This window comes from Neofelis nebulosa, chromosome 6, assembly GCF_028018385.1.
Source record: "Neofelis nebulosa isolate mNeoNeb1 chromosome 6, mNeoNeb1.pri, whole genome shotgun sequence".
NCBI lineage: Eukaryota > Metazoa > Chordata > Mammalia > Carnivora > Felidae > Neofelis > Neofelis nebulosa.
Genome location: NC_080787.1, coordinates 122,043,801 through 122,066,055, shown reverse-complemented (window position 1 = coordinate 122,066,055; position 22,255 = coordinate 122,043,801). Strand labels below are relative to the sequence as shown.

The following is a 22,255-nucleotide window of genomic DNA, read 5'->3' as shown; positions in this document are numbered from 1 at the left end:
ATAACACCCAAAATAGTAACTATGAAGCTATGTCCCCAGAAAGAATTACCAAATCAGTATGAAATGCCATGGTTTCCTTTTTCAGATTTGAGCAGGAGGTCCCCTATGCATGCAAAACTAACATTGACTGAGTTTTCAGGCTGTCTTCCCGAACATTAGCTTACTATTCAAAATGGAGTGCCTTATAGAGACTTTGTAAAAATTCAAATATAATTGTATACTCTGAGGTATCATTCCCGAAAGGAGTGGGAGGAAGAAAACACCTTATTTACATTCAATCCTATGAAGCTGGCTCCATCTTTGGGATCAACTCTTACTGACCCTGGTGATCACCTGCACATAATGCCTTAAAAAGGTCTGTGGGGAAAGTCTGAGCTCAACCAATAATGCAGAGTCTGTGTGTCTATGCGATCCTGATCTAACTCAACTCCTTATTAAATACAAGGAAACGGAAGTGCAGAAAAACTTAAAAGCTACTCAATGTCACGGAGTCAAATGTGGCATTTAGACCTTTTAACTCTCTCTACCTAGTGTATTTTCTATTAGATCAAACTGCTTCTCTGTCAAAGTTCTGCAAAACCAAACAGCAGAAGTCATTTTCCTTATCCTAGTGTTCTATTTTTTTTCCAACATTTTACTTTTTTAAGTAATCTCTACACCCAACATGGAGCTCGAACTTACAATCCCAAGATCAAGAGTCGCGTGCTCTAAAGAGTGAGCCCGCCCCTACTGTTCTTTAAAATATCAAGAGCAGGGGCACCAGGCTGCCACAGTCGGAGGAGCATGTGACTCTGGACCTTGGGGTCAGGAGTTCAAGCCTCATATTGGGTGTGGAGATCACTTAAAAATAGGTGGATAAACTTTCAAAAGATTTTTTAAAATAAAAAATAAAATATTAAGGACAATTTTTAAATAAATGTCACAAATAGTGTCTTAATGCTAACCTCTAGAAAATGAGTAGAGTATGTTAAAAATTTAAAAACTCAGGGTTTGTGGAAACATGTGCTTTCTTTCTAGGACTAACACACACTTGTGACATCTAGAAGGTGGGGGTAAATTAAAAGCAAGGGGACCTGGGTAATAAGTCTGACTAAATCATTAAGAGTTAGGACAAAATTATCTGGTGTCTTTGTGCATCCACTTCCCTACTACCGATGATTTATATGGTTAAAATGATACATCTTCACAGAGAATACATATTTGAAATATAAATCATTACTTTCTTTTACATACATGAGCGTGTCAGAACTTTATAAATCCTATTGCTAAGAAAAAGTTTCCAGCATTCTCATCTGCATTATGAGCATTATCAGAATTGCCTCATGTGATGCCACTGGGTTTTATTCCACATGCAATTCTTTAAATATGGAAAATGACATCAATATGCTGTTGAGCTGCTTGTAATTTTAGACATCTAAGAAACAGTCCTACATTTGACTGTAGTAACACAAACTAAATCTACTAATTTTAAACAGAAGCCACAGAATATGCTAATAAAGTACCACATATATTTTAAATCCATGCGCAAATATATTTCTAGCCCACCTCCATCTGCTCTTAGTAAAATGGTACATTAGAAATGGAAACCAATTTTAGTATAGTCTAGATCAGAGTTTGTGGGTTAGAATCCTGGCTCCCCTACTTACTGGCTATGTGATCTTAGATTAGTCACATGAACTCTCTTTACTTCAGTTTCCTCCTAAGTTGAGAATAATAATAATAGCTACCTCACAGGGCCATTTTTGAGTGAGTTAATACATGAAAGCTCTTAGACTACATTCTGGTACAAACTAAGCACTATAATTAGCTATAACTATTAGGTGTTACCCAGAGCTCAAAAGAATTAGGGAGATAAATGTGTATCTGCTAAGATCACTTAGAAAACTCCAAAAGTAAACTGACATACAGTATAAAGTATCCATTGTTTTTCATCATCCAGACCACTTGTATCCCCTATGATTATATAAAATGAAAAATAATCTTAAGCAGTTTTTTAAAAATTAAATATAATACTGCAAAATAGTTCTAAAGTAAAACACCCATTTTTTAAAGTAAAATCACAAACTAATTCTAGATAAGTTCTCAGCATCCTTCTTTTTACATCCCATCGTCCAAATCAGGACACAACCCCAAACAGCACCGGAAGCCGAGATAGTAAGTATCTGCCAGTTCCCAACCTATGTGGAAAAAGAAATCTACAAAAGGAAAAAAGGAGGGGGAACAGAAGTTGGCAAGGCAACTAGCCAGGTCTATTTCAGTCCTGCAGAGGCAGCACTAGATACTGAAAAGAGCATTAACCCCAAGACTAATCTTCCAACAAGCATCTTCCTATCAAGTCACTTCATTTCTCTATCTGCAAACTCAAAAAGTTGGCCAATCCTTAGAGAAATAGCTTATTCTAGGTCTGAGGCATAAAATATACCAGAGGATCCTGGCTCTTCAAAGACTCCTGGCACCATGTCAGAAGGTCTCTAGAACCAGTTTGAAAGTCCCAACACTGGCCAATGATGGCGCAATTTAAGCATCAAATAGAATCATCACTTCAACACAATACGAAATTCAGAGCATTTTTGCAGCAGTCTTGCCAATATTCCAAAACTTATCAAGATTCCTTAATCTGGGGTGTCTGGGTGACTCAGTTAAGCGTCTGACTAAAATGTAAAGGGCAGAGGAACACATTAAGTGACCATAATGTAGGTACTTCTATACAACTTCATTTCTTCAAAACACACACACACACACACACACACACACACACACACACACACACACGAAAGAAAGGAGAACTACAGGGGCACCTGGGTGGCTCAGTCGGTTGAGCACCCGACTTCAGCTCAGGTCACGATCTCGCGGTCCGTGAGTTCGAGCCCCGCGTCGGGCTCTGGGCTGATGGCTCAGACCCTGGAGCCTGCTTCCGATTCTGTGTCTCCCTCTCTCTCTGCCCCTCCCCATTCATGCTCTGTCTCTCTCTGTCCCCAAAATAAATAAATGTTAAAAAAAAAAAATTTTTAAAAAGAAAGGAGAACTACAGATGAAAAGAAACTGAAGAGATGTGTCAATCAAATACAATGTGTGGACTTTACTTCCTAATTCAAAACAATTTTTTTAATTATGACAGAGAAGTGTGAATACTGACATAATATTTGATGATATTAGAAATTACTCTTATTTTTTGTCATGAGAAGCATATTTTGGGTATGCTTTTTGTTAAGTATCCTTATCTTTTGAAGACACATACTTAAGTATTTACAGATTAAATATATCTGGAATATACTTCAAAATAATCTAGTGAGGAAGAGGTGATATAAATAGATGAGGTTCAGTCTACTATTCTACTTTTGAATATGCTTGAAATTTGCCATAATTATATATATATATATTTTTTTTTTTTTTAAACACCCAGGGGCATAGGAAGGACAACTAGATAATCTCTATCTAGAGTCTCTTCTAGTTATAGTTTTCTGTGATCTGTGATAAAGGTACTAACTTAACACCTATAACAATTAGGACTCTCATGGTAAAATTCGATCAAGAATGGTGTCCAGCAGCTCCTGGCTGGCTCAGTTGGAAAAGCATGCGACTCTTGATCTCAGGGTCGTGAGTTCAAGCCACACACTGAGCGTAGAGATTACTAAACAAAAATAAATAACCTTAAAAAAAGATGTCCAAACTAATAATCCAGCTGATTTTATAATTTCTAGTTCATTTCAAAATTAACATAGTAGAAAGAGAATCCTGAACCCAAAGTCTAGTTTTTCTTGTTTTTTTTTCCAAACTGCTAGTATCAACCCACTACTAGGTTACTAAATCAACATAGAAGATAATTTAAAAGCACTTTTTAAAACCTAGAATAGAATGGAATATGGTGGGGTGGAGTAGAATGAAATGGAAGAAAATGTTGTAGACTAGACTAGAATACTACAGAACAGGATAGAATAGAAGTAACATTCCACCTGCTTATGGCAGGTCTAAGTACTGCTCCATGAATTTGAAGGTTTTTCATGCACGTGTGTACTGGATGGCAACATGAATGTATTCCTTACTGTGCACTAAGACACTGAATTGTTTCTGCTATATTTTACTCAATAAGAACAGGCTTAAAAATGTGGTATTGGGGCGCCTGGGTGGCTCGGTCGGTTGAGCATCCGACTTTGGCTCGGATCATGATCTCACGGTCCGTGAGTTCAAGCCCCACGTCGGGCTCTGTGCTGACAGCTCAGAGCCTGGAGCCTGTTTCAGAATCTGTGTCTCCCTCTCTCTCTGCTCCTCCCCTGTTCATGCTCTGTCTCTCTCTGTCTCAAAAATAAATAAACGTTAAAAAAATTTTTTTTTTTTTTAAATGTGGTATTTAAGAGACCACTGAGGGGCACCTAGGTGGCTCAGTCAGTTAAGCGTCCGTCTTCAGTCTAGGTCAAGATCTCACCGTTCCGACTTCAAGCCCCACATAGGGTTCTGTGCTGGCAGCTGGGAGCCTGGAGCCTGTTTCAGATTCTGTGTCTCCCTCTCTCTCTCTGCCCCTCCCCTACATGTGTTTGTTTCTCTCTCTTTCTCTCAAAAATAAATGAACATTAAAAAAATTTTTAAAAAAAGAGAGAGAGAGAGAGAGAGAGACCAGAGACTTTTAGCATTTTCAGTTTTATACCTTATCTGTTCAAAACTAAACTATGCAGCCGCTCTGGAAAACAGTGTGGAGGTTCCTCAAAAAATCAAAAATAGATCTACCCTATGACCCAGCAAGAGCACTGCTTAGGAATTTACCCAAGGGATACAGGAGTGCTGATGCATAGGGGCACCTGTACTCCAATCTTTACAGCAGAACTCTCAACAACAGCCACATTATGGGAAGAGCCTAAATGTCCATCAACTGATGAATGGATAAAGAAATTGTGGTTTATATACACAATGGAATACTACGTGGCAATGATAAAGAATGAAATATGGCCTTTTGTAGCCACATGGATGAAACTGGAGAGTGTGATGCTAAGTGAAAAAAGCCATACAGAGAAAGACAGATACCATATGTTTTCACTCTTATGGATCCTAAGAAACTTAACAGAAGACCATGGGGGAGGGGAACGAAAAAAAAAAAGGTTGGGGGAGGGGGGGCCAAACCATAAGAGACTCTTAAAAACTGAGAACAAACTGAGGGTTGATGGGGGGGGGGGGTGGGTGGGAGTGAGGGGAGGGTGGGTGATGGGGATTGAGGAGGGCACCTGTTGGGATGAGCACTGGGTGTTGTATGGAAACCAATTTGACAATAAATTTCATATTAAAAAAAACAACAAAAAAAGAACAAAAACAAAAACTAAACCGTTCTTCCTGTAGCGACTTATTTTTGCCATTTCAAACATTCCATAAGTCCATTCTACAGATATCCAGAGAAGGAAAACCATAACCTTGGAATATAATAGTCATAATTGTATAACAACTCTTTTAAACAATTCTGGTATCATGAGAATGAATTGGGTAAAATCCCAATTCAAAATACCTCTTAAAGGGTCACCTGGGAGGTTCAGTCAGTTGAGCACCCCATGCTGTCAGCACAGAACTTACCTGGGATTGTCTCCCTCTCTCTCTGCCACTCCCAGGCTCAGGTGCACACACGCACTCTCTCTCTCTCTCTCTCTCTCTCTCTCTCTCTCTCTCTCAAAAACAGATAAACATTTAAAACAAACAAACAAAAATACCTCTTAAAAACAAACAAAAATCCTCTTGGTAAAAATAAAGAAGTACAGAGTTTTTCTTTTTTTTCTTTTAATTTTTTTTAATGTTTATTTATTTCTGAGACAGAGAGAGACAGAGCATGAGTGGGGGGAGGGGCAGACAGAGAGGGAGACACAGAATCGGAAGCAGGCTCCAGGCTCCAAGCTCCTAGCTGTCAGCACAGAGCCAGGTGCGGGGCTCAAACTCACAAACCGTGAGATCATGACCTGAGGCGAAGTGGGTCGCTCAACCAACTGAGCCACCCAGGCGCCCCAAGAAGTACAGAGTTTTTCTAACTTCCCTTAGCTTTCTCTAATCTTATCCATAACTATTTAACTTTCTTTCCAACTGGATTACCTAAAATTTTCTTTTATGGGCACCTGTCTGGCCCATTCAGTAGAGCATGTGACTCTTGATCTCACAGTTGTGAGCTGAAGCCCTATGTTGGCATAAAGCTTACTTAAAAAATAAATAAATAAAAATAAATAAAATTTTCTTTTGTTAGGCATCACTGCCAGGGTAAAGTTGGAAATTATGTAACAAGAGCTGGGCAAAAAAGAAAAAGAATCCTGTGACTACTTATTGCTATACCACAGTTATATTTGCCCTTGTAATAAGTTTATTATTTCTATTTTTTAATTCAGTGAGTCCTGCGTATTTATGGTCAGGGTTACACACTGAGCCCAATACCTCTTTTCCCTGGTTTACATATCTTCTTTGCCTTGTATTTGTAAATTTAATTTGTATGGCCAGAACATAAAATCTTCTCTTTCCTTATCTAACTTCATTTTATTTCTAACTTTGAAATCACAATCTAAATTCTAAAGTACAATCTGCAATTATTCTTTTAATTTACTTTATATGAAAATATAATGAGCAAAGTATTCATGTAAAATCTAGTTTACTAATAAAAGCATTAAAGATCAGTGACCACAGAAGCAAAATGGAAAAAGCTTTGGCCATGCACCCTGGGTCTTTCACTGGATTAGAGCTCATAACCTCATCTCATAAATTTAATTCATTACACTGCTAATTTTCATAACGATTTCAGTAGCCATTTTGTTGTACTCTAATGAATCTGGTCCTGTTGATAAAGGCTGAAATTCTCTGATCCGTGCATGTGTTTTCTTACCCAAAGCACATGTCATTTTATGCAATTTATCTAGTTTTTCCTTAAGTTTTATTTATTCCCTCAAAAAAAAAAAAATAAACTACAAGAGAATGAATTATGAGAGAAATTACTTTAATTGCTATTGTTGGTTGATTGTTTTCAGACCTCCTCTTAGCCAAAAGGCTGAAAACAGACTAGATTCTTGTTTTGATAATCTTTTCTTTTTTTCTTGTCATATAAGCAGTCAAAATCTTTGAAGTAACCATTTTTAAAACTCCTCGATTTATGACTTAGAATATTAACTTCTCTATTTCATAGCATTACTCCCCCTTATTATCTGAGTAATCTTTAGCAAATTACTAAAACTTTCAAAAAAAAAAAAAAACTTTACCTCCCTCATTGAGTTTCTCTGAGGATTAAGAAAATATAAAGCATTTAGCGATGTGTTGGACACCCTTGATAACATGATTATAAAATACTGCTCTCAAGATGAAATTTTTTTTAAATATTTAATTTAGCAAGTATACTTGGGCAAAAACTTTGCTGAGATTTATAAAATTTTACACGTATTAACAAGTTGAATCCTCTCAACTCCTGAAATAGCGACAATTATAATGACAATTTTCCAGATAATGAGATGGAGACTTAGACATTTGCTCAAAGGACACAATAAGGAAGTATAACAGCATGGTGTTGGGATAACTAGACAGCTACATGGCAAAGAATGAAACTGGATCACTTTCTTACACCAGACATAAAAATAAACTCACAAAATAAATGTGAGATCTGAAACCATAAAAGAAAAGGCAGTAATCTCTTTGACAGTTTTCAGCAACATTTTTCTAGATGTCTCCTCAGGCAAGGGGAAAAAAGGCAAAAATAAACCATTGGGACTACACCAAAATAAAAAGCTTTTGCACAGCAAAGGAGACTATCAACAAAAGAAAAAACAACCCACTGAATGGGAAAAGATATTCACAAATAATATATCCAATAAGGGGTTAATATCCAAACTATATATTGAACTTATACAAAACCAAAAAAACAAAAAAACAAAAACAAAAAACAAAAACTTAAAACATGAGCAGAGAACCTGAAGAGACATTTTTTCCAAAGAAGACATACAGATGGCCAACAGACACATGAAAAGATGCTCATCAGGAAACTAATTATCCAGAAACTACAGATCAAAACCACAATGAGATATCACCTCACACCTGGCAGAAGGGCGAGACTCAAAATGACAAAAAATAAGCAGCATTGGCAAGGATGTAGAGAAAAAGGATCTCTCATGCTGTTGGTAGAAATGCAGGTTCGTGCAACCACTGTGGAAAACAGTATGGAGGTTCCTTAAAGGGGTGCGTGGATGGCTCAGAAAGTTAAGCATCTGCTTCTTGATCTCAGCTCAGGTCATGATCTCATGGTTTGTGAGTTTGAGCCCCATATCAGGCTCTGTGCTGGTGGCACAGAGCTTGCTTGGGATCTCTCTCACGCACACACACTCAAAAATAAACTTTAAAAAATAAAATTTAAAAACAGAAATACCATATGATCCACTAATTCTACTAGTGGGTGGAAAATGAAAATGCTAATTCAAAAAATACATGCACCCCTATGTTTATTGCAGCATTATTTATAATAGCCAAGATATGAAAACAACCCAAGTGCCCATGGATGGAGGAATGGATAAAGAAGATGCAGTATATACATGGGAGTATATACATTGTATATACATCATATGTATATATATATATATATATACATATACACACATACACACACACACACATATATATATAGATACATATATACACATACATACAATGGAATATTACCCATAAAGAGAATGAGATCTTGCCATGTGCAACAACATGGATGGAGCTGGAGGGTATTTATGCTAATAAGTCAGAGAGAGATAAATACCATATGATCTTACTTATATGTGTAATTTAAAGAAATAAATAAAAAACAGACTCTTAAACACAGAGAATAAACTGATGGTAAAGGGGATTAAGAGGTACAAACTTTGAGTTATAAAATAAATAAGTCATAGAGGTAAAAAGTACAACATTGGGAAAACAGCCAAAAATACTGTAATAATGTTGTATGGTGACAGAGGGTGACTACATTTATCATGATGAACAGAGTAATGTACAAAATTGTCGATCAGTATGTTGTACACCTGAAACAAACATAACATTGTATGTTAATTACACTCCCAAAACATTTTTTTGCGGGGGGGGGGGGGGCGGGGGGACGGAGATGGGCAGAGGCAGAGAGGGAGAGAGGGAGAGGGCGAAGGAGAGAGAGAGAAAGAGAAAATCTTAAGCAGACTCCATGCAGCCCAATATGGGACTCAATCCCAAGACCTTGGGTGAAATCAAGAGTCAGATGCTCAACTGACTGAGCCACCCAGACACCCCTGAAAAAAAATTTTTTTAATTTATTTAAGTAGTATCTACACCCAACATGAGGTTTGAACTGACAGCCAGCCAGACACCCTCAAAAAATTTTTTTGAAGAGAAAGTGTAGAACCCTGTCAGTCTGACTCCACAGCCCTTGCTTATAACCACCACAGTTTAACACTATTAGGAATAATGTTAGTGGACATGATCAAAGAGGAATAAGTTTATCCAACTTTCTATTTAGTGAATCAATGAAGCTTACATTTTTAAAAGCAAGTTTTTAAGCACATTTAAAAATTCTAATTGTAGGGGCGCCTGGGTGGCTCAGTCCATTAAGCTTCTGACTTCGGCTAGAGACATGATCTCACTACTCATGGGTTCTAGCCCTGTGTCGGGCTCTGTGCTGACAGCTTAGAGCCTGGAGCCTGCTTCTGATTCTGTGTCTCCCCCTCTGCCCCTCCCCCACTCACACTCTGTCTCTGTCTCTCTCTCACACAAAAATAAACACTTAAAAACATTTTTTTAATTCTAATCGTATTTTTTCATAAAAAGAATAAAAGCCACTCATAAAAAATTAGCAAAAGGAGCTAAAAAATTGCTCAAAAAATCGCTATCTTAACACAACCACTATGAATTCTGGTGACAGGTCACACAAAGTACTTACACTACTGTAAACAAACAACGCATACTTTTTTCCACCTACTTTTTGACTTGGCACTGAAGGTATGAAATATTCCTCCCAACACAGTTTTCAGAAATATTATTTTCATAACAACATGTAATTACATAATGTGTAATTTAAAGCATTAGTATAGCTTACTCAATCACTCTCTAATTTTGGACATTTGGGGTTTTTCCCCCAATATTTCTACTATTTAACAGACACTGTAACACATATATTTATGAATAAGACCTTTTTCCACAAGTAAGACTATGTCCTTGCATTGGGAATCCCATGAGTGGATCTATCCCGTGTTTGAACATTGCTGGAGGTCCCAACAAACTCCATTCTAAAAGGACTCAGTACATTGTCACAAGCAAGGTAGACAGGACATTAAAAGCACTGCATATTATTTTGAAATTGATATTTTTGAAAAAGATATTGCCAATCTGATAAGTTGTAGCCATATTTTAAGGTACATCCTTTAATACATCTGAAGTTGGATAACTCTCCGTGTATTTATTTACTAACTGAATTTTATCTTCTACTTTGCCCAGGACCATTATTACCTGACACACTGCAGGCACCCAATGTGTGTGGAATGAATTAATGTATTTATTGGGATTTTCCAATGTTTTTTGTTGTCTTGTGCGTTTTTCTAAGGGAAAAAGATAAAACCTTTGTAGTATTTGACACAAATATTTGCCTTAAGCCCTTTCATAAAAATTTGGAATGTGTACTCCATGTTTCCCTAATCAATTAGAGATGATACAGAACATAACTGATCTTTTTTATTTTTTTTTAAAGTTTATTATATATTTTTTTAGTAATCTCTATTCCCAAAATGGGGCTCAAACCCATGACCCCAAGATCAAGAGGCAAGAGGCATACACTCTTCTGAATGAGCCAGCCAAGTGCCCCTACTTTATCCTTTTTTAAAATTGACTCACCAATTTGACAGTAAATTTCATATATTAAATAAATAAATAAATAAATAAATAAAAGGAAAAAAAAATGAATAAACGTTAAAAAAAGAAAAAAATAAAATAAATAAAATAAAATAAAATAAAATTGACTCAAGAGAGGCCTCTGAGTGACTCAGTCAGTAAAGCATGCAACTCTTGATCTTGGGGTCGGGAGTTCCAGTCCCATGTTGAGCACAGAGATTACTTTAAGAAAAAAAAGAAGTTAAAATTGACTCAGGATAATCACTTACTACACCAGGTGTTAAGATTCCATCTTTATTTGACACAGCATTCTTCTATAAAAAATTTTATTCCAGAAAAGGTAGGTTTCAATCAGTATTTTAAAATACTTAAGAGTTGAAGAACTTTTTAAAATACATCTTAATGATATTAGCTAATAAACAAGTAACAAAATAATTTCCCAGATCTTTAAAGTCTCCAATAATTACAAGGTTAGAATTCTGTGTGAGGTAAAATAAAGATAATAACTTTGATATGAGAACTGAATTCTATACTTATGAAAGAAAAAAGGCACTCAAATATTTTATTTTGAATCTTGATTTAAAATGTGGCTTGATAGGTAAGGGCCATGATTCTCTTAAGAGAACTGAGTTGGTTAAACGAAAGCTCTCCACCAATTTACAGTCCATGGGAAGCACACTAAGCTATTGCTTCCAGCAGCAGAATGACTCTTCGGTGCAGACTCTCATTCAACTTTCAGAGGCAAGACTAACAGCAACTCCAAGCATTTTCCGGATGGTTTGCTGGGTTTCTAACCAACTAACCACTGACACTTCCATCTTGTAGAGAGAATAGACCCACCCAGGCCCAGGTCAACAACTCAGTGATGTTATATTTTCTCCCAGAATATGTTCAACCTATAGAGCCAGAAGATGTGACTTAGGTTGTATTGCTTCCTCAATATTTGTAGAAGATTTTCTTTCACACTTACATTTAGATAATTTATTTCCAGTGTGTATATTTATATTCTAATATATATAGTTCTAATACGTTTTATGTTTAATTCAGCATAAAATTCTAATACATTTTATATTGCAGCATATAGTAAAATAATCTCTTCTCAAAAACAAAACAAACAAAAAACGTAAACACCCATTTTGGCCAACCAGACCACACAACACCTAATCGTGACACAGCACCCACACTCAAGGTAACACAGTTGGCGCCTAAGACCCTCTGAACCAAGCATTTGGGGAGGAGTTTTCTTATTGGCAAGGATTCTCCTTCCCACGATGTTCTTGTTAGCACTACTTTCCTCGTCACCCTGCCAGGGTTTCTATCGGCAAGAATGTCTTGGCAGTTAACTCACACTTTCCACCCACCAAAGGAAACTAAAAGAACCAAAGGCAACAACCAGCAACTTCAGAATTTTAAGGTTGTCGTCTACCACAGGCCAGTAAATTGGTTACATTTCCATGTTAATAAATGTAAGAGAAAAGCCACACGAAGTCCATTCAAGCCACAAACCAGTTTTGGATACAAACACTATTCCTATAGCTATCTTAAGTTGAAGGGTTGACAACAAAACTCCCAGTTCTTGTGCATTTCTATAAAAATCTCATTTCACAAAAACTAGCTAGTAGTTTCTAGTTTGCGAAGAATTTTAGTATTTGTTTCTAGTGTCTTAGTAAATGCTATTATAAAAGTGAGAGAGAACAAGTTGTCCCCAAATAAGGAAGGGATATGTTTCAAAGCTTTTGTAAATAGCATTTGTGCATTATTTTACATCTTTCATGGCCCTCTTGCCCACATTACCTCCTCTGATCTGTAGAGCAACGCTGGGAGGAAAACAGTAGGGAATTCCATATGGTTCACAGTCGAAAAGCCCAGCTCACACAGTTTAAGTGTCCAGGGCTACACGAGTAGAAAATGAAATAACCAAAACTCAAAACCCAAGTTTTCTGTTTCTCTCATACCACACTGACTGTGTGTAACTTGGAGCTTAGAATTTGAAATCTATCTTTCCACAAAAATAATATTGTACATGGTGGTTTGGAGTCTAGACTAACCCACAAAGCCCTCTAACTCACAAAGACTGAACTATCCAAAAGTACTATACAGCTAAAAATGGACTTATGTGTGAGCCTGGGTGGCTTGGTTGGTTGAGCGCATGACCCTGGATTTGGCTCCAGTCATGATCCCAGGGTTGCCGGATGGAGCCCTGCTTCGGGTTCTATGCCGAGCATGAAACCTGCTTGGGATTCTCTCTCTCCCCCTTTGCTCCTCTCCCTCTATTCACAAGTGCGCTCTTTCCCTCATTAAATAACTTTTTTTTTTTTATTTAAAAAAAAAAAAAAGGACTCGGGAGCCTCAGTGGCTCAGTCAGTTAAGCCTCTAACTTCGGCTCAGGTCATGATCTCACAGTTCGCAAGTTTGAGCCCTGCATTGGGCTCTGTGCTGACAACTCAGAGCCTGGAGCCTGTTTCAGATTCTGTGTCTCCCTCTCTCTCTGCCCCTCTCCCACTCGTGCTCTCTCTCAAAAAAATGAATAAACATTAAAAAATTAAAAAAAAAAAAAAAAGGACTTGCGTGGACTGACCCAAGCCCCTAACTTACACGCATAACACTTCTTTAGTAATAAATATAACATATACTGCAGAGAAAAGATCCTATCTGTATAAACGATTAGCTAACCTTCCCAATGCCCATCCTCTGAAGAAGTGGCTAGTCCATTCAGAGCAGGAAAGGAGTGCAGAGCCACAAACACATCCCCTTCCTTCTTTCTGGTCCCAGTGGTCATTGTTTCTCCTCACCAGTGGAGATCTAAGAATACAGCAGCTTCAGAAATAGTATTTGCTCTCTGGGATTCTGGCAGTATCTCTCTGTCAGTCCCAAGTAAAAGCTGTTTGTTCAAACAGATAAGCTCCGTGTCAGTTATGTAAAGTCATTAAGTACCTAGAGCTGGAAGGGTAAACAAGTCCCCGTCTTGTCCAGCCTAACTGATGAGCACTCCAGTGGGAATGATTCGAATTGGAACAGGGCTGAGGGGCAAGAAGGGTGGATGGGAGATGCCCATCACAGGCATGTAGGCATGGCTACTCAGGAAAATTCTGCTTTATTTTACCTCCAAGTTAGAGAAAGTAATGAAATCAGAAAGAAGGGATTGCATTTTTTAGATAATACTCAAGGCATTCGCTCAAAAAATGGAAAATTAAAAGGAAAACATGATTAAATCCTTGCTATTCTTGCCCCTTGTTTCCAAAGGATACCTTCTTCCATCTAACAGGTATAGTACTTCTTCAAATGAAGGCTCCTTGAACAGCTGTAAAACCCCTAAAAGCGGCTCTTCTCTACAGGCTAGCTGTAAAGGATAGGACAGGAAACCGTGCCCTGCCTGAGGAAACACCTCTTTGTCCTTCCTTTTCCCCTTAGATTATGGAATGGAGAAAAAATTACCAGAGATTTAATACATTTTAAGTATCCCTCTCTCCTCCTATCATCCCAAAACATAAATCAGCCTTGCTGGGTAGGAAGACAGTGAGATAGAGAGCAGTGTGGTTTCTGAGCCTGGATGACCACCAGAATCGCATGGGATGTTTAAAAACAAAAAAGATCCCCTGGCCTAACACAAAGGTGGAAAAGAGGAATCTGTACTTTTCCATCACTCCACAGAAAATCCAGATGATCAGCTAAATCCAAGGACAGTTAATATAAAGGAAAGAACCCTGGATGGTTCATACTTATCCACCAGGCCTGTACTCTTGTCAAACCTCCAGGATGCTTCCCAGGACACCTACTAACCCCACATCCAGGTCAGATGCCTCTCTTGACACACCCTCGCCCCAAACACCCCCAAAGCATCCTGCACAACATTCGTCTCAAGAGATTGTAACTGTTCACCAAAGAAATGACTAACAAATCAGAAATCACAGATTTTGGAAGTAGTTATTTTCAACTGTGTGAATTTAGCTAATTAACTTCTCTGAGTATCATTTTTTTCTTAGAAATGAAGAGATTAAACTAATTCTCTTAATGTTTACTTATTTTGAGAGAGAGAGAGAGAGAGAGAGAAAACGCAGGGGTAGGGGGAGAGGGAGACAGAAAATCTTAAACAAGCTCCACGCTGTCAGCACAGAGTCTGACACACAGGGCTCGAACTCATGAACCCCAAGATCATGACCTGAGTGGAAACTAAGAGTCAGACGCTTAACCGACTGAGCCACCCAAGCGCACTCTAATTGTTCTTCCAAACTACCACCTCGATTTGTTGTTCAAATTGCAAACTAAACACTGAGAGTAAGTAAGGACCCCAAGAAGACAGAGTCCACACCCATGGAGGCAGGAGTGGGCCCAGCCCCTTCTACCACCTGGACAGATGTTCCTTGCAAGGTGGCAAGGAACCCCACAACGGGGGAGAGCCAACTAATTTCTTATGGATCCTCTAGTTATAGAACCTCAGTCAAGATAAAACTGTATCAAATGATAGCCAGGCTCTACAGAAGACAGCAAAGTAAGGGGCACAGAGTATACAGTCAATAAACATTTGTAGACTATATTGGTGCTTTCAGTTGTTTTCTATTCGCAAGTAACCTGGATGGTAGGCAAATCTGTCTCGTTTTCAGTACTTACTTGCACACTCATCTTGAATATCTACGGTGGCAAATGGCATGTCTATCAGAGAATCCATAGCACTAGCTTCAAACTCTTCTGCTTCAAATGCTTCCTTTTCTTTTGACACGTTTTCACACTCACTAGACTCCATTCCTCCTGTAACATACCAAAAAGAAAAATGTATTATTTAACTTATTTTTGAACATTGTATCCTACACTAAAACAAGTCACCTGAATTCAATATAAATTAACATCTCTTGAGAAATGACACAACTTGTCTTCAAACATACTGTAAACCTGTCTAAGTATTATTTATATCCTATTCTACATTTTTACAATGCACTTTTATGTCAAACAGCATTAAAAATTTTCTGAAGCACAGTATTCAACTCAGGGTTAGACGGAGACAGAGTTAATCAACAATCCTCAAGATCTTTTGTAGCTATCTTTTCTTTATTCTAAAATTGCATTTTTTTCCGCACACTTTTGAAAACAAATAACGTTTTGTCAGTCTCCTTCGTGTTTATTTTTAACAATATGATTTATGTGTACTCATTTGTACAAGTTCTAACCTTTATTTTTTTTCCAATAAAGACTTTAAAATTTTTTCTCTCCATTATTATATTCATATCGGAAATTCAGTTTAAAAGGCAAGGCTCTAAATATGCTTCCTAGAAATTCAATGGTTAAAAAGCAAAAGATCTTATAGCTTCCTTCACAGGCCTCCCAAGGACATTTGCTAGTATTAAAGCCACATTTCACATTTGGTCTTTGTTTTGTTTTCTTGTTATGGATGGAATAGTCTATGTCTCGGGTGGAGGTAAAGGGAAAGAGGGTGTCTGTTCAAGCTGATAAAGTTAACTGCAAAATGTATCAGTAGGTGGTAGTTCCAGTACCATTATTTTGCAACACTTTTATTGAAAGAACAGAAGTGTGGTTTGAAGTAGGACTGAACAAAATCTTGGGATAATTGTATTTACTAAAGACTAATTTACCATGAAAGGTATTAATGAAGTTATTTATTTCATTTTGTGGTAATCCTCTATTTTCAAATATAATACCTAAAAACCACACTCCATTAAAAATATGGCTTATAATATGGGGCACCTCGGTGGCTCAGTCGGTTGAGCATTCGACTTCAGCTCAGGTCATGATCTCAACGGTTCATGAGTTCAAGCCCCGCATCAAGCTCCGTGCTGACGGCTCAGAGCCTAGAGCCTGCTTTGGATTCTGTCTTCCTCTCTCTCTCTCTCTCTCTCTCTCAAAAATAAATAAACAAATTTAAAAAAGAGGGAGGAAAGAAGGAAAGAATAAAAGAATATGGCTTACAGTATACAACATAACTATCACTGAAGGTCATAGTTAACATATATATCCAAAAAATCTAAATTTTTATTGCAGTCTGAGTGGTCTCTATTGTTCTCACATACACACCACACATGCACGTGCACGCACACACTCATCTATTTTCTAGATATAAGCAAAAAAAAAAACACAAAAAGATTTTTATATAAATTAGTCGTGTTAAATACCAAAACAAACAAAAGCATCAGTACATTCTTAATAATGATGCTATTTATCAAGTATGAGTGCCTGGCACTCAAGTGTTCAACAAATATTATTTTAGCATGAGTCTAATCATAAACTTACAACTATTTGAAATATGTGAGAACAAGTAAAGGTTCCCTCTCTATTTTTTGCTTGCATTGAAAAATACAAATGCAGTTTATACCGAAACAAAAATTTTAATAATAGATCGACACACATCTAGTACCTTTGGGCACTTGCAGCTACATGTAAAGAATCATTACTGACCCGCTTACACTTGAAAAGGTAGCAGCAAAGAGTATTTGGGCAGTTAAATATGCACAAAGCTGAATGAAAATCAGAACAAAATGAAACAAACCCAACTTTCGTTTTTCTCTATTGTATCCTTAGCCTAAGAACCTGTTACTAAGCTCTGAAGAACTAATGTACCCCATGGTCACTGTAATTAAATACTGTAGAATATACTTGAAATTTGCTGAGAGACCTTAAGCATTCTCATCCAAAAGAAGTATGTGAGGGGATGGATGTGTCAATTAACTTGACTGTCGTAATCCTCTCACAATACATTATAGAAAATCATCACGCTGTACACTTTAAATATATACAATTTTATTTGTCAATTACATCTCAATGAAGCTAGGAGGAAAAAAATAACTCAGTGACATGAAATTGGCCATTAGCACTGACATTTCAATTGTAGCTCTAAAGTCCATGTGCCACTTGGAAATAGACTGGATTCTTGACAATACATGGAATGGCGTAAGAGGCTGACTTCTGGGCTCTAATCATACACTTTGAAGGCAAAAGGAAAACTTGAAAAGCATGATGAATTAAATTTTGTCATTTTTTAAATGAAAATAGTTCTTGAAATACTTTAGTTTCTCTCGAGCTCAATTAACCAATAGAGGACAGGGTGATGTGGATCCCTCTAGCTACACCAAAAGGAGACTCAGGAAAGGACAATGGTGATAACAGAGGCATTTAGGTAAAGAGGCGAGGCCAGCTGGCTGCTGTAACAGAAAGGGCCTGCAGGGCTCCTGGGGGGCTCAGTCCATTAAACATCCAACTTCAGCTCAGGTCATGATCTCGCGATTCCTGAGTTCAAGCCCCGAGTTGGGCTCTGTGCTGACAGCCCAGGGCCTGGAGCCTGCTCCGGATTCTGTGTCTCCCTCTCTCTCTGCCCCTCCCCTGCTCGCTCGCTCTCTCTCTCTCTCTCTCTCTCTCTCTCTCAAAAATAAACACTAAAACAAATTAAAAGAAAAGAAAGAAAGGGCTTGTACCAGAAATCAGAAGGCTGGCATTCTAGGGTCGTGTTGCTCCCACTCACTAGCCATGTGATCCCAGGCAATTCATACCAACTCTCCAGTCCCGACTATTTATCTCATCTCCTAGATGACATTGTTGTCCTAGTTGAAAAATTCTAAATCCTGGCTGCATTTAGAATCACCTGGAGCTTTTTAAAATTACCAATGTCTCGGTCCCACTCCAGGACAATCAAATCAGAATCTCTGGAGATCAGGACAGCTGCTGGTATTTTCCTAAAGCCTCACAGGGTGATTCTAATATGCAATCGAAGTTTTAAAATCACTGCTCCAAAAGATCCCCTTTCAACTTCTTCCATACCTTGATTCTACACCACACCAGGAGATTATGTTAACAGTTGAGAATAATCAACTTAAAAGTGAAAACTTAGGGGCGCCTGGGTGGATCAGTCGGTTAAGAGTCCTACTTCAGCTCAGGTCATGATCTGGCAGGGAGTTCGAGCCCTGCGTTGGACTTTGTATCAACAGCTCAGAGCCTGGAGCCTGCTTTAGATTCGGTCTCCCTCTGTCTCTGCCCCACCCCCACCCATTCATTTTTTTTCTCTCTCTCGCTCAAAACTAAATAAACATTAAAAAAAAAAAAAAGTAAAAACTCAGATCAGATGTTTACTGTTAGGGAAAACTTTCTTATCCCCAGATCAGGGCTGAGTTAGGGAATCCTATCCCCTTCCCAGTACCTAGTGCTTCCTCCAGTCATAGGACAAATACACAATGTGGTACGTCTCCATTAGTCTGTCTTCTCCTTTAGACACTAAGCTAAAGTAATCATATATAATTTACCACTGAAACTGGGACACTTTTGAAAGTGAAAGAGGACACTTTTCATAATTACACCCCTACCAATAAGTATGGTCCCCATATAAGTCCCTTAAGTGCCACAACTTCTCACTTGATTCCTCAATGCCTAGTACAATGTACAGCTCACAACTGGTGACCAGTACATTTGTACTGAATGACTGGATACAGAGAAGCACACACTTGAGAGTAGTTAATAAATCACTCAGTTATACTGCAGTATGGCTACTCAATGCCCAAGAACAAATCATTTCTGGTGCTGAAACAGCAGCTTCAGCATGTCACAGATTCTCCTTTTCACAGGACAATGAAGGAAAGGTACTGCTATCCCAAACTATAAAAGGTAAAGCATATGACTTGCTCACTATCATTCTCCATCTTGTTAAATAAGGCATATATAAACTCTTGAATGCAATGCTATGTCAAATCAACAGTCCAGAACTTGAAATACAGACTTCGTTCCATTAAACTACAGAACAAAAGAAACCATGTTTGTAGATATGAATTATTAAATAATAGCATTTAAACCATAAACTGGTTGTTTTGAGTACTTAAAACTTGGTCCAACTATAGTTAAAATTATCCTTTGCACAAATCCAAATAAGAATGATGCTAAGTGCACTCGTAACAAAAATGAGATGAAACTGGGAAACTACTCCTACTAAAAACAACAGCTAACACTTGAGCATGTAGTAACGTTAGGCTAAGCTGGAAGCACTTATAGATAATGACTCCTTTAATCCACACAACCATGGTATCGGGGAGGTACTATTAACTTACTGATTTTACAGACTAGCCAGTGAAGTAACTTGCCCAAGGTTACAGTTTAAACATACATAGTTTATGGAGCTGTAAACTGAGGGAATCCTTTCAAAAAACACTCTGGCAATAGATCAGGAGCTGTAAAAATGTTCTTCTCGCTAACATATCTGTGTCTATCACATATATTGACAAAGACTCACCACAGCTTTGTTTAAAGAAAAAGTGGAACAACTTTTCAGAGAATAAAGCATACTCACTCTAATGACAACCAAGAATAATGGTTATGAAGACTAGCACAACCAAAGAAGTTTGTTACTAATACTGACTTTTTAAAGCAAATACAATATTGTATGTTCTATACAAAGACTAAAGGAAATATAAATCATTTCTAAATGATGACATAGCCATACTCAATATATTTATATTTCCCCCCCTCTGCTAGTCAAACATTTTAAATAAAAAATTACTCTTATAAAAATGTAAGGCGTACATGCAAAACTATATATAAGTATACACTAATATTCGAATATATGTGCACTTCAGCAAGTGACTTTATTAAAGACAAGCCAACAGAGGGGAAAAAGGATAGCCAGTTTTGCCCTTTGCCACAAAGGGCAAGTTTCCTACTTGGATAATAAAATGTGATTTCATTAGATAAGATTCTTCTACTCAGTCTGCTAGTTACATTCCCCAAGACCCAATGGAAAGGGTCACTGCTATCCATGCCAGTCCTGGTGTGGCTACTAAAAATAGTAGCATCCTACATCTAGATAAGGGTTGAGCTGTGTGATAATCAACAAGTCAGCTTAGCTTTCCTCTTCATAAAAAGAGACCAAAAATACAATCCATTACCAGAAAGAAATGAAGAAAATAAGTTAATACTGTGTGAAAAGGAACGTTACTTGGTAAACTCCAAGATCATCTTAAACTTCGCTAGTTTGAGGGAAAGGCCCAGATGCGCCACCAGTATCCAGAACTGCAAGGACACGCACTAAGCAGGGCGCCCGGGGTGTGGGTCTCCTTTCTCCCGAACGATTCCCCACCCACTCGCCCCGCCCTCCGCACCAACCCACAAGGTCATCTCCATAACATCTGTACACAAATTTCTATTGGTTACTGGCTGTCATGTAACACATTTTAACATTTTAAGGGTCTTTGTATCTTTTTATGCGTTTACACTACAAGTATCCCGCCGGGGAGCGTCTTTTCTCTGATTGGCTTTTGGTCCCTTTCGCCCCAAGTCCAACCCTTCGCTCGCTCTACCCACAAAGTTCAGTTCACAAGAAATGCGGACTTCAACTGGAAATGAATTCTGGGCCCTAAAACAGATTTGGCGCCAGTTTAAAAGAGGTCATTTCCACACCTAGAATAAAATTCTACGTGAAACAGCGGGATAGCTCGGGTCTTTAATGTCTGCGATAAACAAGGAAAACCGCGATTTTGTGGGTTTCGTTGACCACACAAACACCGTCGGGGGGCGGAGGGGATGACTTGAAATTTGAACTGAAGGTCACAAGATCAGAAAGGGGGAAACAAAAGTGAAACTTGGGGCAGGTTCACACCCCTCGCCTCCCGCCACACCAACAGCGCCTGCACTGGAACGCTGGGTTCCAAGCTGCAGCCAGCACACCCGGTTGCGCGGGGGGCCTCGACGCGACCCCCGAGTCCCACTGGCACCGACAAGGGACCCCGAGCGCGGCGGGCGTGAGGTCGCGCTCCCCGCGCTGGTGGCGCCGGCGGGGCGGCGAGGCCCGGCCCTCCCCGAGGCCGGGCAATGAACGGGGCCCACGCCCCCGGCCGCCCACCCGGCCCGCTCGGCAGCCCGGGCTCACCGGCTCCGGGGCGCTCCATGGCGGCGGCGCGTCGGGGCGGCGCGTCCGGGCAGGCGGCGGCGGCGGCCCGGCGCTGCGGCCCGGGGCCGAGCGCGAGGCGGAGGCGGAGGCGGAGGCGGAGGCCGGGGCGGAGCCGGGGACTCGCGGGCGGCACGGGGGGGCGGGACTGGAGGAGGCGACGGCGGGGGGCGACGGGGGCTCGGGCCGCGGCGACCAGGCCGGCGGAGACGCCGAGCCCCCAGAGCCGCAGCGCCCGCGGGAGCCGCATGGTCAGGCCCGGCGCCCGGCAGCGGCGGAAGGGGCCGGGCGATTCGCCCGGTGGTACCCGGATTGGGGCGAGCAACGCCGGCCCCGCTCGGGGAGGGCGGAGAGGCCGCCGCGACCGGCGCCCGCGGAGATCTGGGGGCGCCTCTGTGCCTCGCGGCGCTGCGTGCCCGTCTGCGCTCCCGAGCCGGCGGCCTCTTGCGGCCTTTGGCAGCCCTCGGTTATTTCCCGTGGCGCGGCCTTTCCCGCCCCAAGCTTTGGGATTAGGGTGAGCTTGGGACCTGCCTCCAAGCATTCCGTGGCCCGTGGCCTCCT

General features: G+C 39.5%; 1 protein-coding gene across 6 annotated transcripts in view; it reads right to left on the bottom strand.

Moving 5' to 3' along the window:
- Positions 1–21,976, bottom strand: part of AKAP7 (A-kinase anchoring protein 7) — a 157,643-nt gene extending 135,667 nt beyond the window's left edge. Inside the window, exons 1-2 of one of the 6 annotated variants that reach the window (XM_058735277.1) lie at positions 21,677–21,976; positions 15,436–15,573 (exon numbers count right to left, since the gene is read on the bottom strand). In XM_058735277.1, the coding sequence (XP_058591260.1) occupies positions 15,436–15,573; positions 21,677–21,944 (406 nt within the window). In that variant the 5' untranslated portion in view covers positions 21,945–21,976. Of the gene's footprint in view, positions 1–15,435; positions 15,574–20,746; positions 20,766–21,676 lie in introns of those variants that run through there. The other 5 variants (XM_058735276.1, XM_058735280.1, XM_058735275.1 and 2 more) reach the window with 5 other exon arrangements.
- Between the last annotated feature and the right edge of the window lie 279 nt (positions 21,977–22,255).